The 15,433-nt window shown below is 53.5% G+C and overlaps 1 protein-coding gene across 5 annotated transcripts in view; it reads left to right on the forward strand.

Annotated features, from left to right (window-relative positions):
* RIMBP2 (RIMS binding protein 2) overlaps positions 1-15,433 on the forward strand; it is a 287,571-nt gene that overhangs the window by 256,211 nt on the left and 15,927 nt on the right. For 3 of the 5 annotated variants that reach the window (XM_047761597.1, XM_047761596.1, XM_047761599.1), the window contains exons 12-16: positions 1,581-1,732; positions 2,752-3,201; positions 5,083-5,226; positions 7,913-8,071; positions 13,104-13,221. In XM_047761597.1, coding sequence (XP_047617553.1) covers positions 1,581-1,732; positions 2,752-3,201; positions 5,083-5,226; positions 7,913-8,071; positions 13,104-13,221 — 1,023 coding nt within the window. Of the gene's footprint in view, positions 1-1,580; positions 1,733-2,751; positions 3,202-5,082; positions 5,227-7,912; positions 8,072-10,839; positions 11,539-12,230; positions 12,274-13,103; positions 13,222-15,433 lie in introns of those variants that run through there. The other 2 variants (XM_047761601.1, XM_047761600.1) reach the window with 2 other exon arrangements.

The raw sequence follows: 15,433 nt of genomic DNA on the forward strand, positions 1-15,433 counted from the left end.
AATTCTTTTTTCTTTTTTTTTCTTTAAATTTTTGGTGGGGCCTATTTAATAAGGGCACAAATCCCATTCATGAACTAATCACCTCCCAAAGGCCCCACTTCCTAATACCATCACCTCCGGAGTTAGGATTTCAACACACGAGTTTGGGGAGACACATTCAGGCCATAGCAGACTGTTTTCATGGTCTGTTCAGAAGGAGGAGCGTCTGGACTGTGGAAATGTCATGTCATGAGTGTGGGGGAGGGGCAGCCTCTGAACCTGGTTCCAGCAGTGGGTGTGTGGTTGGACGAAGTGCCCCCATGTGATGGACATCAGCCTGGCGTCCTCTGGGCCTCCTGGAAGGATGGGCTGGAGCTGCCAGGTCACGGCTTCGCAAGTCTTCCCCCACCCACAGAACCCCAGCCCCCTGCTGTGATTGCTTTCAACGTAGAAGTGGGTGCTCAGCAAGATCCCAGACTGGTTTCAGTTCTTGACCTTTGCCCCTGAGCATAAAGAAGAGCATCTGTCATGTTTGAAGGGGCTGTCCGGGTAGAATTTAACTCCCAAACCTGGTTGGTCGGAAGTTCAGTTGCCCGTATGAGAGCCCATGGAGGAGGTGTCACATCTGCCTTTGCAGCTGCTGTGAGCCCCGCTGAGCAGCTTCCCCTAAACCTTAATTTCCTCCTTTGCAAAATGAAGGTGCCCTGAATCCCCAGGATTGTTGTAAGGATCAAGTGATGTGAAGTGTCCAGGGTGAGTAACAGAATGAGCCGCTTGTCGAAAATCCTCAGCAAACAGTCTCTGCTGCCCTGCGGAAAAATCCCCTGGGACCTGAGCAAGGTCTCAGAGAAAGAGGCTCATGCCTTCCTCCTAAAAGTTAGATGTGCCTTTTCCAGACCTGGAGGAAAGAGAGCTGCCTATGGGTTGCAGGGCAGATGGGCGGTTGGGCTGTCACCAGAAGCTACTGGGAATGACCAGCAATGGGACCCCTGCCCCCTTCTTGCTTGAAGTAGCAGCCTGAGACTTTCTCTCTGGAGACACAGTGAGCACCATTCAAACTGGCTCAGATGCAAAGGAAGCGGGCAGTTCACTGGCAGAGCCAAAGGTGGGCGGGGCTTCCTCAGAACCCACCCCTTGCCAGCTTCCAGTTCTTCCCAGTTCTGCGAAATGGCAAGATAGGTACCTGTGGTTTTGCTTACTGCTCTCATGTCCTATAAAAAGAGAGAGAGATGGAGGGAAGGCGGAGGGAGGAGAGGGGGGCACAGAAGAGAAGAGAGAGGGCTTGGGGGTTCTCTTTCTTCTGCCACATGCTGGGATCTTGTGGCTGCTGGGTCACAGGCTGGCCTGGGGACAGAGTACCAGTGAGCCGGGGGGGGGGGGTTTTCCAAGGGGCCACCTCAGTGCATCCGGGAGCTACAGCTTTTTGTTCTCCTTCTGCTCTGCTTTCACACATTGAATTCTCTTCCTCCCTGCCCCTGCCCAGACTTTGACAAAAATCACATTTCTAGATGTCACCAGCTGGGCATGGCATCAGCTCACCTGCCAATGGGCTGTGCTGTGAAAACTCATCTGACTCTGTTTCCCCCCCCGCCCCCCGCCAGGTCCTCCAGCCCCCCCACAAGACATCACCGTCCAAGCTGGGGCCACCCCAGGCACCGTCCAGATCTCCTGGAAACCACCCCCTCTGACAGCCACTGGGCTGTCCAATGGAGCCAATGTCACCGGCTACGGAGTGTATGCAAAAGGGCAGAGGGTGAGTTTCTGCTGAGGTGGTGCTGGCACCCAGTGCTGCTGGCCATCCACGCAGTGAAGGGTGACTGTCCCTGTCTCCTCCACCCAGCACTTACAAGTGCCCCTGTACTGCGACCCCAGGGTCCGGCTACAGGCCACCGAGAACTTCCATCCTTTTTTGCCCCATCCTCCTTTCCAGATGCTCTCTGCCCCCCCCCCCCGCCCCCCATGCCCCCGTGCCTGCCTGTGCTGCTGCTCTGGACCTTTTTTGTTCTTCTCCCTCCAAAAGTCACTTCTTGAGGCCCACAGCATCAGGGCCCCCTCAAAAGACGATGGGCTTAACGGATTTCACCAAAGTGAGTCTTGGTGACATGGCAGTCACATCTAAATGCCTCGTTAACACTGCAGGGTCCTTAATGTCCCCCGAGGGAAAGCCCATAATCACAGGCCCCACCTCCTCCAAGCACACGAAATAGACACGGCTCCCTTTTTTTGGGGGGGGGCAGGTGGGGCAGGGGCTTGAGCAAGCTTCTGTCTGTTCCCGAACCCTCCCCACCCTGTTCGCTTCCAGGGCCCGGGGAGGTGATGTGTCAGGTGCATGTGAGTGTTTGAGCTCGCTCTGTGACAGTGGCCGCTATGGGCTGCAGGACCCTCCTTCTACTCCCTGATCCCTCAAGAAGCCGACCAGACAGGCCCTGCCCCTGCAGAAAAGGCCACGGTCAGTCTTTACTGCCACAGGAAGCCCCTTTGGGCCTCTGCCAGCACCTTTGGTGCGCCAGGCTTTGGCAGTGGTAAGCCTAGTGTTCTGATTCCCCTGTGGCGCCTGCATCTGTTTCTCACTTGGTCCTGGCCAGGGGAGAAGGGGTGTGCTCTTCCCTCCAAACCTCCAACAGCAGGGCGGGAGCTGGTCCCAGAGGGTCTTGATTTCCAGGCTGCACAGTGCGGTGTGAGGAGGACGTCGGCGGCCGCACCCCTGGCCGCAGGGGGGCGTTAGAGGCCCTGGGGCCGGGCAGCGCGGGAGCCGGCTTTCTCTGTGCGCAGGTGGCGGAAATCATCTCCCCGACTGCAGATGGCACAGCTGTGGAGCTCGTGCGGCTGCGCAGCCTGGAAGCCAAGGGCGTGAGCGTGAGGACCCTCTCCGCCCAGGGCGAGTCCATCGACTCTGCCGTCGCTGCCATTCCCCCCGACCTCCTGGTGCCTCCAACCCCCCACCCGAGAACTGCTCCCACACCGAAGCCATCAGCAAGTGCCGGAGCCCCCGAAACCAAAGATGAACACCCGGGTCCCCACGCCAAGGCGGACGAGGCCTGGGAGCACGGTCGGGCGCCCACCCCGGCCCACGGCCGCATGCTGGAGCCGCCTGGCCTGCAGGGGCGGCGGTCGCCCTCGCCCAGCCGCATCCTCCCGCAGCCGCAGGGCGCCCCGGTCTCCAGCTCCGTCGCCAAGGCCATGGCCCGGGAGGCCGCGCAGAGGGTGGCGGAGAGCAGCAGGGTAAGGCTGGGGGGTTTCCTCGCTGGTTCCCTGCAGCCCAGCTGGGATGGAACCTTGGGGGAGAAGGGCTCCCAACACCCAGCCCCAGGGCAGCTGCCTTGACTTGGCAGGGACGATGTCATGTTTATCCTCCCAGTTTCCCCTAGACTTGTCCACGTAAAAATACGCACGAAATGAAAGTGGAGAGTTAAGTTTTCTTTGGGGGCAAGATGAGGACTGTAGCCTGGGAGGCAGCATCTCAGAGAGCTCTGAGATACTGCTCCAGAGAGGTAGGGGGAAGGCCAGTATATATGTGATTTTGGTAAAGAGCATTAGCAACCCAACACACATTTTTACAGAAGTTTGCTGCTAGTCTTAAGAATGTTTCTGTTAGTCCCCAGGAGCAGACCTCACCATGAAGGATTTTAGTGCTTTTCTAGATATGAGGAGATGCAAGAATTGGGTTTATAGTATCTTCTGAAAATCTCTAACTCTCTGAAAATCTGTTCTGCTAGTTTTCCCAGAGCACAAAGGACCTGACTCCTGGTCTCCACCCTGAGCTCCTTTCAGGGGGCGTTGAGGGTCGGCAGCTGCAGTGGCTCATGATTCAATCTGTGTAGAGGCTGATGGCAAGTGCCAGTCTCTGGTTCTCACACAGTGTTTTAGGCCTGATCCTTACAGAAACAAACCTGTGTTTTTATTCCATAAATATAGACCCAGGTAAACAGAGGAAATGGTTATCTACCCACTTCGCTTAGCAAACGAGCTGTGAACAATACACTAACCAGGCCCTGGTCTGTGTCTAGGGGTCTGAGAGGTGCCTCCTGGGGGTCAGCTTGGGGATCCATCTTCCTAAAAGAGGCTTGTGGGGGTGGGGAGGGGGTCTCTCCAGGACAGGGACCCCTGGCAGTGCCTCCTCTGAAATGTAGGGGAGACATCTATGCCAGTGCCAGCAGATCCCTTCCCCCACTTCCTGGGCATCCTGGGGGCTGGAGGCTAGATCAAGAACTTCAGGAGGGATGCAGACCCCTTAGAGGTCAGAGCTGAGGGACGCAGGCCATCGCCTGGCCACCCTCTGGGGAATACCATTGATTCAGCGCTGCTGAAAACCTGGAAAGCCAGGCTTTATGCGTGATCTCCCAATTTGTTAACAATTAATCAGCCACGGGTGACCTCTGACCAGAGGAAATGCTTCAGGACACTCATGTTCACAGCTGGCCCCATGCCCTCCTTGCCCCCCCACCCCGATTTCCCACAAAGCACAGGCCCCATGGGCAGGAAGGGGCTGGTGGGTGGGCCCTGTGCTCTCTGCCCTCTCAGGTGACAGCCACGTCCACCACCATCCTGGGGTCCCCAAATAGGACCCCCAAGAGTGGGCTGGAGCCAGAGACTGAGCCCCAGAAAGCCTGGGGCAGCTACCCCTCCCTCCACACCTGGCTCCGTCTTTCTGGTGTGGATAGAAAGCAAACACCTGAGCTTCCACTTTCAAGAAAAGGTTCATTGATCCCATTAAGAGCCAGGCCCTGGAATTCCCACATGTGGCACAGTGGGATCAGTGGCCCCACACAGTGGGTTAAGGATTTGGCATTGCTTCAGCTGCAGCTTAGGTCTCAACTGTGGCTTAGATGTGATTCCTGTATGCTGCTGGGAGGGAGGCCAAAAAAATTAATTTTTTTTTAAAAAGAGCCAGGCCCAGGTGAGCCTCCAAGGGGAGGGCAACAGAGGCAGCATCAGAAGACATGCCCACCAGCCAGCGCGTCCAGTCACCTGCCCCAAGTCCCATTCACACAGCTTCCTTCCCAGGAGGCGAAGGAAAGGATGGAGCCCAGAAGACAAGATGCGGGGCCTGGAAGCTCCCTCCCCCTGCAGCTTTTCCTGACACCTCTGCTCTTCTCTTCCAAGTTAGAGAAAAGGAGCGTTTTCCTGGAGAGGAGCAGCGGGCAGTATGCAAACTCAGACGAGGAGGATGGCTATGAGTCCCCGGATGTTAAGAGAAGGGGTGCGTCAGTGGACGAGTTTCTGAAGGGCTCAGAGCTGGGCAAGCTGGTGAGTGGGGCTTCCGGGTCTGTGAGCGGGACTGAGAGGTGCAGGCCTGGGTGACCACAGTCACCTTTGACATGGATGGTTGGGATTGAACAGTGCCTGTGCATTTGTCACCTCACTTGGGGACAGTTTCAAAAGTCTGAATGTAAGGCTTTTGCCCTCCCTGAATCCCTTGGGCTAGTTTTGTGGGTCAGGTAAATAGGTAACCACCTGGCCTCAGCTTAGGCAAGACCTTCCAGGTGTTCCTTCCTGTCATTAATCAGGCAGGTAGATGCATGTTGGGTGTCTGCTGTGTGCTAGGCATCATGGGAGATTCAGAATTATACATCCCACCCTAGGAGGGACCAAATGTCCTGCTTTCCCTTCCAGACCAGGCTTATAAGTGACAAATCCATCCAATGTGGGTTTTGTCTCCAATTTCTGATCATGTATATTTGAATGGAAATGTCCTTGAATGGTGTCAAGCATGAGCAATGATGTCAAGACTTAATCCTGGGCAACAGAAGGGTGGGGCCTGGAAAGTCCTAAAATCTTGAGATGTCGGAGCTTGGAGATGCCCCAGGTGTTGGGTCTTCCAAGCCTCTCAGACACACACTTGTATAGCAAGACAGTGTCACAACCTTGATAACAGAACCTTGAAGGGAGTTCCCTGGTGGCTCAGCAGGTTAAGGATCCACCTTTGTTATTGCTGTGGCTCTGGTTGTTGCTGGGCTGAGGGTTTGATCCCTGGCCCAGGAACTTCCACATGCCATGGGTGCAGCAAAAAAATAAAAAAAAGGAATGCCTGACTAATAATGACTAGGATAATAGACATTTCATTATTCCACAATACACAACATCTCAGGTAGGAGGTTGCAAGGTTGATTCAGACACTCAATTATGTCTGGGCTCTGGTTCTGAATCTTGCATTCTTTTGGCCTTTCTCTCATGGTTACATAGTGGCTGCCATAGCTCCAACCATCACACTTTCATATGACAGCACCCCAAGAAGGAAGGAAGGGATGAACTAAAAATTGAGGGGGCTTTCTCTTCAGGCACTTCTCTCTTAACTGGTAGCAAAATCTTTTCCAGAAGCTCCATCAGACTTCCCACATTTCGCTAGGCAGACAAGAGTCATGTGCTCAATACCAGGCGAGGAATAGGATTCCCATGAATGGCTTTTCCATGGAGTATTTGGTGAACAATAGACACCTCCTTCCAGCCCATGAGTTTATTGCTAACTCATCACTGGGCCTGAATCAAATCAGACTGTGTTCTTGAGGGGAGTTCTTTCCCATTTGCCTTGGGAAGACCTCATTAAAACCAACCTGATCCTTGTGTATTCATTTAAAGCCAATTTGCTTTTCTGTCTTTGCGGCACCTGCTTGAAAGAATTAGGCTGGGGCAGCCCCAACATGGACACAAGGACTTCTCAGGCTAAGAACATCCTCACCAGGCCACCTCTCTGAGGCCTTGGCTGGGGGAAGACCCCCTACTCTCCGAGGGTTCAGCTGGGGCTGGGACCCCCTGTCTGGGCCCTCATGCTGCCTCCCCATCAGCAGGCCATGAACTTAGTGTAACTCAGGGGTTGACATGTCTTTATCTAGAGTAGCAGTTGAAAGCAGGGTATTTTTAATAAGCATGTCTCAAGGTGCTATTAAATACATCTGTCTTGTCGCCCACCAGGAGAATAAAGAAATTGTTCTTAATCAACACTGTCTAGCAGAAACAAAATAGTTTTATGCAGGTTCAGGGCTCATAAATCTGAGCTCATTGTGCAGTTTGAGTTGCTGTAAATACTGATGCTGAAGGATGGGTGCTTGCTTTGCTCATGGGAACGGGGCTGTTGAATTCCATCATCTCAAAACCCCATCAGGGCAGCTGGCAGGTCAGCTTACACATTAGCAAGCTTGCTTTTGCTTGCTTTTCTGTTAACCTTTCCTGCTGTCCCTAGACTCCTCCCTGAGCACCCCCAGCAGTGTGGTTTTCTCCAGTGTTGGTGACTGAGCTGGGCACAGAGTGAGTATGGTCCCCTGGGGGCCCCACCCCACCCAGATCAGGTTGTCCTCCAGACACTCCAGTGTGAGACTACATGGTATTCTTAAAACTCTTACATTCCCTTAATGGTGCACTTGCAGCCCCTTGCCCACCACTCACCAGTTTCTACTGCACACCCCTAGATGCAGCGTACACCATCCCCAGGCCCCGAACCTGCTGCCTCCTGAGTTTGCCATTTCTTGCTTTAGCCTATGTCCAACCACTAAGTTGAAGATGCTGATGGTACCCAGAAAAGTGATGTTTTCCCATGTGTCTTATAAGTCCTGCCTGGAGCCCGGGGGTCTCTGCTCGCTCCTGTCTGGACTTGGAGCTGGAAGGCCTGTTCTGGTCCTCTCTCTGCCATCCATCCATGCTTACCGCTTGCTTTGGGGCCCGTTGTTCCCTCACTTTGGGTGTGGCTTACACCCAGACATGTCCCTGAGCTCATGAGTTGACAAAGCAGGGGCAGGTAAGGAGGTCCCTGGTGGCTCAGCAGGTTAAGGATCTCGCATCACTGCTGTGGATCTGTGCACAATTGTGACACAGGTTTGATCCCTGGCCCGGGAACTTCCACATGACACCAAAAAAGCCAGGGAGGGGCCAGCCAGGAGACCCCAGGGATTCCCATGTGCTGGGGCTGCCCATCCATCCACATCCCCTTCTCCTGCCCCAGCCACACTGTTGCCATGGAGACGAGTACCACACAGAGAGCAGCCGGGGGTCGGACCTCTCAGACATAATGGAAGAGGACGAGGAAGAGCTCTACTCTGAGATGCAGCTGGAGGACGGGGGCCGGAGGCGGCCCAGCGGCACATCCCACAATGCCCTGAAGGTCAGTGCCAGGGGAGGCTGGGTCCCTCCCTGCCGCCTGTCAGTTGCCCCCATCCTTTTCCCTTTGCTGGGGCTGTGAGGCCAGCTCGAGGGAGGCCTCGCCCTGCAGGCTGAGCCCGCAGATTTGGATGGGTGTCTCCCACTATTGAATCTGCACTCTGGGGCTCCCGGGCCTCCTGTCCCTCCTCTTTGCCAAAAGTTTGGGGCGAAGGAGTCTGGAAGAATCCACTGGGCAGCCCCAAGGGCACCCAGCTCTGTACCAAGAACTGAATCGGAAAGAATAGAACAAAGAAGATTCCATCCCAAGCCCCACGCCCCCACCTGGCGTGTCCATCCTCAGAGGAGCAGGTGCCGGGAGTCCGCCCCGAGGTTGGGAGGCATAGTGCCAGCTGGGGGATCCCGCAAAGAGTCTTTAGTGGAAGCAACCCAGGCTAGCCCTGCTGGGGGAGGGAGGGAAGGAGGACCAGGGAGAGGGGGCGTCAGAGGAGGGTCTGCCGTCCTGGAGGACAGTGGGGTCTACACACAAGCCCCTTCCACCGACCCTGGCATCCAGTGCTCCCCCCTCTGGTGTGGCCCTCAGCAAGGGTTTGATGGGGTGTCACCTTCATAGAGAAAGCTTGAGGCCCTGGGCGTGCGCCCCACCCTCGCCTGGGCAGCTGTCCAGCAACCGCTGCTGCTGCTGCTGCCCGTTACAGCCCGGGCATCTTTTCACTGGGCACAAGCTGGTCACCCCTGTGCACAAGGCTCTGCACCAGACTGGGGCAGGGGCTTGAGGATGGCTCCAGCTGCTCCCAGCCTAGCGAGGGAGACAGATGAAGAAGGGCTGGAGAGGAGAGCTGGTAGAGCCTCTGTGGGGTATTCAAATGAAAAGGGAGAGAGAATCCTGCTGGGGGAAACAGCGCCGGACCCCAGCCTTTCTCTGGGAACACAGAGCCACGCACTTTGAATGGTGGACAGACAGCAACATCCAAATCTGGCTGCCAGCCCACTGCCCACTTGCATAGACCAGACTGACTTATGTTCTCCCAGCAAAGGCCCAAGGCAGGGCCCTGGAAATTCTGTCACTGAAGAACATGCCAGATCCCTATGCAAATCCCCTGCATGGTTGCAGCTCCTGCTCCCCACACCAGCTCCCCTCCCCCACCCCCCGAGCCACTGTCCAGGTCCAGCAGGATTCACAGTGACCTTTCTTGGCATAGGAAAGCCCCGGGCTACCAGGGGTCCAGCCTAACCTCCCCCCACGCCTCCCCTGGCTTTACTCAGAACCACATGCTATGCGGGGGTCAAGACCTGTGTCTGCGTCCCCGCCCCTCCCAATGGAGGGGCAAGCTGGGATAAAACTGCCTGGCAGGTCCCAGCCCCACAGGCTCAGCACCGAAGCCCCACTCCGACCCACAGGAGCGATCAGAGCTTTGGGAAGTGGCGCAGAGGCTCACCTCACATCCCCCATAGTGTTCTGATTTTTTTTTTTTTTAAATCAGAAGATTTTACAGGCCGATCTGGATTTCTAGTTTCTCTTGGGAAACTCCACCCCTGGGGCTCACCTTCCCACTTGATGGCCCCGCCTGGCTCCCCAGGGCTGTATCCCTGCTTCCTCGATGTACCTTCGCCCTAATAGTCCCCAGAATAGATGCCCTCCAGCGTCTCGTTAGCAAGTGAAAAAAGTGCCTGCAATCTGCCTACTTGCCCCATCGCTCTCCTGGGCTCCAAGTCCACTATGGAGGCTGTGTGGGATTAGACTGCCAGGGCGCTTGTGGATGGGGGGAGAGCACAAACTCCAGCACTCCCACACTGCGTCTCTAAGGTGCATCCTCAGAGGCCTCTGAGTGGGATGCCGGGCGCTCTGATGTGAAGGCCCCTGAGAGAGAGAGTCGCTCAGTGAGCTGGTCCAGCGGGAGCGGAGGATGGGTGGAGGGGAGAGAGACGCCATCAGGGACCGGGTCGTGCAGTGTCCTCCTCTTGGTGTCCACTAGGCTGCCTGTGGGGGGTGGGTAGCCCTTAGCCAGGCTCTGCGGCCTGCACTGGCTGGGAGCCCAGCGCAGGGCCTCAAAGTCCAGGGTCAGGAAAAGAGTCAGATCCCCAGGCCTTTGCAGACACTGGCAGAGCCTGACCGTCCCTAGAGCCATGACTTTGGGGGTGCTCAGTGCCAAGGTCCCCAGTTTCACACCCTTACCTCCAGCCAGGAATCTAGGCCATAGTCGAGCCAACAGAATGGGATTTCAGAGGTTGCCCAGTGCCAGATCTAGCTCTGGAGTTGAGTGGCGTGGCCAGGCTGGGGTCACTTTTTTGCCAATCATGTCTGGTAACCTGCTTCCCATGGCAGGTGCCTTCTGAGATTCTGAGGGTGCAGTAGCCCATGGGCAGTGGGCACCGAGGTACCCAGCCCCTGGGCACAGCCGTGTCCCAGAACAAAGTGCCTAGGTCCATGTGAAGCCTTCTTCCTCCGCCGCCCCTCTCCCCTTGTCCCCGGCTACCACTCTTTCCTCAGTTTGGCTGCATGGCCTGGACACCCACCCCCGACAACCTGCACACCCTCTGCTCCAGCCCCATCCTTCTAACCCATTTTGTTCTCATTTCAGCGCCCCACCCCAGGCCTGAGCATGCGCTCTGCCCTCCACGAGTTACAAGCATGATTTCTGTCCCTCATTGCCTTGGAGACTAATTCTGTCTGTATTTTCTTTCCTTCCCTCTGCCTCCCCACCCCCCAACCACTTCATCTGATCATATACTGTTTCCGGGCACCTGTTATAACCCACCACCCCCTTTAAGGAGTGCTATGAGAATAGGACCACTGAAGGCGCTTTTTTGGAACTGCCTGAGTACCCCCAACAGACCCACCACAGTAAGAAACTTTTCAGTATCCCCGAAGTAGCGGAGGAGAACGGAGAGCCCTGTGAGATCTTGTTCAAGCAGAGCTTAGGGTACTCCTGCAGGGCCCGGGAGCCCTGGCCCTCCAGGCCCTGCCAGGGGCACGAGGCCCCGCACGGCTCCTGGTTCTCCAGCAAGCCCAGGGGCCCCCACGCCACCGCCAATGCCGAAGACTTTGTTTTCGAAGACAGAGGCTGTCGATTCAGCCGCTCCGCCACACGGAGCCCAGACAGCGGACTGGACTGTGGGAGCGAAGAAGAGGAGATGCGATTTAGTTTCAGGAGTCCCGCAACCCCCTGCAGCCCCATCCCCGGGCACTGCCCCTGTCGGAGGAGCCCGAGGCCCCTGCTGGCCCGGCGCCGGACCCTGACCCGGCAGAGCAGCATCGATTTTGGGGAGCCAGCGGAGCCCAGCGACGTCATCAGGAGCGATGACGCCCACCCCGGCCCAGAGAGGCCCACCCCCAGCAAGTACGGCTGGGACGAGCCCGCGGGTCACCAAGGTCTCCGGGATGTCTGGAAGAAAAGCATAAAAATGCCCGACAGTAGGGCCCGTGCTCTGCCCGCACAGCTACCTCCCCAGGTTGCAGAAGGTCCTTTGGTGTGTGAAAGTAAACCTGCTCACATCCGCTTGCCAAACCAATCCGTTTTCATCCTTTCACCTCCTTTCTTTCTTTTGGTGTCCATTCCCGGGGAAAGCTCTCTGCTGGCTCTCTTTCGTTTTCCATGCATCTTTGATTTCTGAAGCTTCCCGATCTTTTCACCATGCTGATGACTCCTTTACTTTGCTTTAGAATAACGACTCCCCCCCACCCCCAAATCAGTGATGATTATGGCTGCTTCAAATTAAAGGACAACTGAATCTAAATTTTAATTAAGGGTTAGCTGAACCATGGTTATCCAAAAGTTTGGCAACACAGACTTTGCAGAATGAACCATGGGGACTTATAAATGACCAACCACTATGACTGAAGGTGTTTCTCTTGTTGTGGTTTTGGGTTTGTTTTTTGGGTTTTTTTTTTTTTTTTTTTGTGGTAGTTGGTTTTGGCCTTTCATCCATAAATGGAAAAAAAAAATGGAGAACTATTATGGAAGAGACCCATTTTTGTATTTGTTTCCAAAGGTGTTTTTTTTTCCTTCCTGCGTCTTTCCTGCCACCAGTTTTCAGAATGAATTTTCCATCATCAGCTTTAGACACACACCCCTGCCTTGTCTTCCAGGCTTGTTAGTGGTTTTTAAGAGTAGGGGTCCCTTCGAGGCTTCATTCATCTCTATATTATGTCCTCTTTTCAGAACATTTGCTCCTGCCATGCTGACCTTTTCCATGAAAACACAGGTGAGACATCACAGGGCTCCAGGCCTTGGGTCTGAGCCAGTGCAGTTTGTGACATGTCCGCTAGAGGGCGCCAGTCAACCCATCGATTCACCGGCAAACTGCAGCCCGCAGCCTGTTTCCTGCTTGTTCACGAGCTAATTGCAGAAACACCTAACCCTAGTTCCTTCCCTGTGACCCTGGAAACTTCCTGCCTCACAGTGAGCTTGGAAGTTTTGCTTTGATTTTCTCCTTTGATGCTAAATACCTCGAGGGCAAAGCAGAGGCAAACTTAACCACAAAGGAGAACCATCTGGGTTGGCCCTGAAATGTGACTGGTGTCTTCAGTTTAGGGCCGAAACTTTGCGGTGAGTTTTAAGGCTGAGGATACACACCAAATGTCTATCTTTGACTTTCTGGTCACCTCATGTACAGCTTTGTCCAAGTGGGACATTTAGAAACGCAGTGTCTTCCCCACCTTTGTGGTCACTGGGGGAGGGCAGGCTGGACAGAGACTAGGAAAGAGATGTCTAAGGTGTGACCAGTTGTATTTAAGCCACTCACTCTCACTTTGGTTCAAAATATTTGGCTTCCATGGTAGTAGCAGCAACAAAAAGGGCTTCTCTCTTGCCCCCACCCCTACCTGCTGGCGGAGAAGCAACTGAGATGCAGAAGACGGGTGCCTGGGGTGAGCACTTTTTCTCTTCCAGGTTATTCAGCTAACCTTTCAGTTAAAAGCTAAGTTTAGTTGCCTTTATAGCTTCTGCTTCTAAGTGGAATTGATTTGGCTGACTTAATCCTTTTGTCTCCACTGGCTGGCAAGGCTCATGACTCTGTTGTTGTTCTGTCTTTAGATTTTAGGGAACCCGGTGTCTGCAGGACGGGCTGAGAGAGCGGATCACGTGGGCCGGAGGTTTTCCCATGGTGGCGCTGGCCCCCACAGGTCCCCGCCGATGATGGTCCTGCCTACCGGTTAGTGGGCCCCATTAAGGCCTCCCTCTTGCTTTGAACCACACAGCACATGGCTGCTTGATCCTCCACCTAAACACTTAAAAAAAAATTATGGCTCAGCAAGGTAAAAACCTGACTAGTATCCATGAGAATGCAGGTTCTATTCCTGGCCTTACTCAGTGGGTTAAGGATCCCCCGTTACTGGGAGCTGCCGCATAGGTCACAGACCCGGCTGGGATCTGGCGTCACTGTAGCTGTGGTGTAGGCCAGCAGCTGCACCTCTGATTCTATCCCTAGCCTGCGAACTTGCGTCTGCTGCAGGTGCAGCCCTAAAAAAAATTATAATAATAAATAAAATTACTAGGAATAGCTTTTTTTTCTTGGCCATGCCCACGACATGCAGAAGTTCCTTGGCCAGGGATTGAACCTGCTTCACAGCAGTGACCCAAGCCACTTCAGTGACAATGCGGGATCTTTAACCCACTGTGCTACCTGGGAACTCCTAGGAATAGCATTTTCAACTAAATACAGCAAAATTCTTGTTTTTTTTTTATGGCATAAACAGGCAGACATAGCACAAGATAAATAAAACCTATTTGTAAATATTCTCAAAATATATTGAATTCTATCAGTCTTCTCCCTACCAATTTTTATTTCTTGTTTTTGTTACTGGAGAGGCTGCCAACGCAAGCATTGGATAGACGGTAACAGGCCATCTCTCCATGTCCTATGCTGTCATGAGATGCTCATGTCAGAGCAGCAGAGGCTGGGATGGTGACAACATTTCAAATAGCTAAACAAGCCCTGAGTAAATGGAGAGTTGGTTATCCATCTGCATGAAACACTTGGGCATTTAGGGTGGAAAGTTATGAAAAACACCAGGAGGCCTGAATATATGCCCTGAACTGTGTGCTGCCCACGTCCATCTGGTCACCTCCTCCTTCATGAGTCATCTTCTGGCATCCAGTTCCATTCTCTTAATTACTTTTTGGAATTCAGCCAGCTGTGCAAAAAGCTGTCAGTTTAGTCATTTTAATCAATCCGCTAAGAGGGGGAATGTGGCTGAAGGTCAGAGGGGGGTCCTTCTATTAGTGGAATGAACCCCAGCAACACAATTCCAAAATGTCTTTGCGCAAGATAATGGAACCTGGTAATCAACACGAGTAGATGGGCTTTTTGTAAAAATACACTCACACGAAATCAAACCAGAGACCCATTCATGGAATAGACGTAGAGGAGAAGAGAACATCTTGATTTGGCAGAACAGGGCTCAAGGAAAACATCTCGTAGATGCTCTAGACACCTGGGAGCACAGTTCTAATAACATTTAAAGAGAGTTTAAAAGATAATCCATCTTTTTTCATATCAACTAAAAATAATTCAAGACTTTCTAAAGCAATACAGAATCCTGAAATCTAGTCCTTCTTCTAGACATTTCTTCCTTGTAGCACCCAAATAATAGGGCATAAATTTCCTTTTCCATCTTTACAGTTTTTTAGATTTTTTTTTTTTCCTTTTTGTGGCCACACCCATGGCACGTGGAAGTTCCCAGGCTAGGGGTCGAATTGGAGCTGCAGCTGCCGGTCTACAACACAGCCACAGCAATGCAGGATCTGAGCCGCATCTGCAACCTGCACCACAGCTCACAGCAATACCGGATCCTTAACCCACTGAGCAAGACCAGGGATCGAACCCATATCCTCATGGACACTAAGCCCCGACAGGAACTCCTAGAAGATTTTCTTAATCAGTGCAAATTTCATAGAATGTTAAAAGACCTTTAAAAAAGCAGACAGTTTTTCAGGTAGCTGAACAATAACAAAATAGGCACAGGCTTGACAGACACTGGTTTTGCTTATTACAGATCCACCAGCAGAGTTTCATATATATGGTTGTGGTCTGTGCTTACAGGTCGGAGAAAGAATTTTCCATATTCATAACAGGATGAAAAGAAAGAAGATTTTATTGAGATAAGAGATGTTGCTAGCTCAGTGGGATGACTTCCCGACAATCAGGGAGAGCTGACCCTGGGCCTGTGGTTGTGTCTATTTTTATAGCCCAGGGAGAGGAGAGGTCTTAGGATACGCCTGCTGACCCACCGATTGGCTGGGGAAAGTGGGATCTTAATGATACACTTGCTGCTTGGTTGGAGGCATATAAGGCCCCCCTATGGGGGTGGGTTGAGGAGTGGGCCACATGCCTTTCCTAGTAGGGGCAGGAAGGAAGGGGCCAG

Source organism: Phacochoerus africanus, chromosome 15 (genome assembly GCF_016906955.1).
Source record: "Phacochoerus africanus isolate WHEZ1 chromosome 15, ROS_Pafr_v1, whole genome shotgun sequence".
Lineage (NCBI taxonomy): Eukaryota > Metazoa > Chordata > Mammalia > Artiodactyla > Suidae > Phacochoerus > Phacochoerus africanus.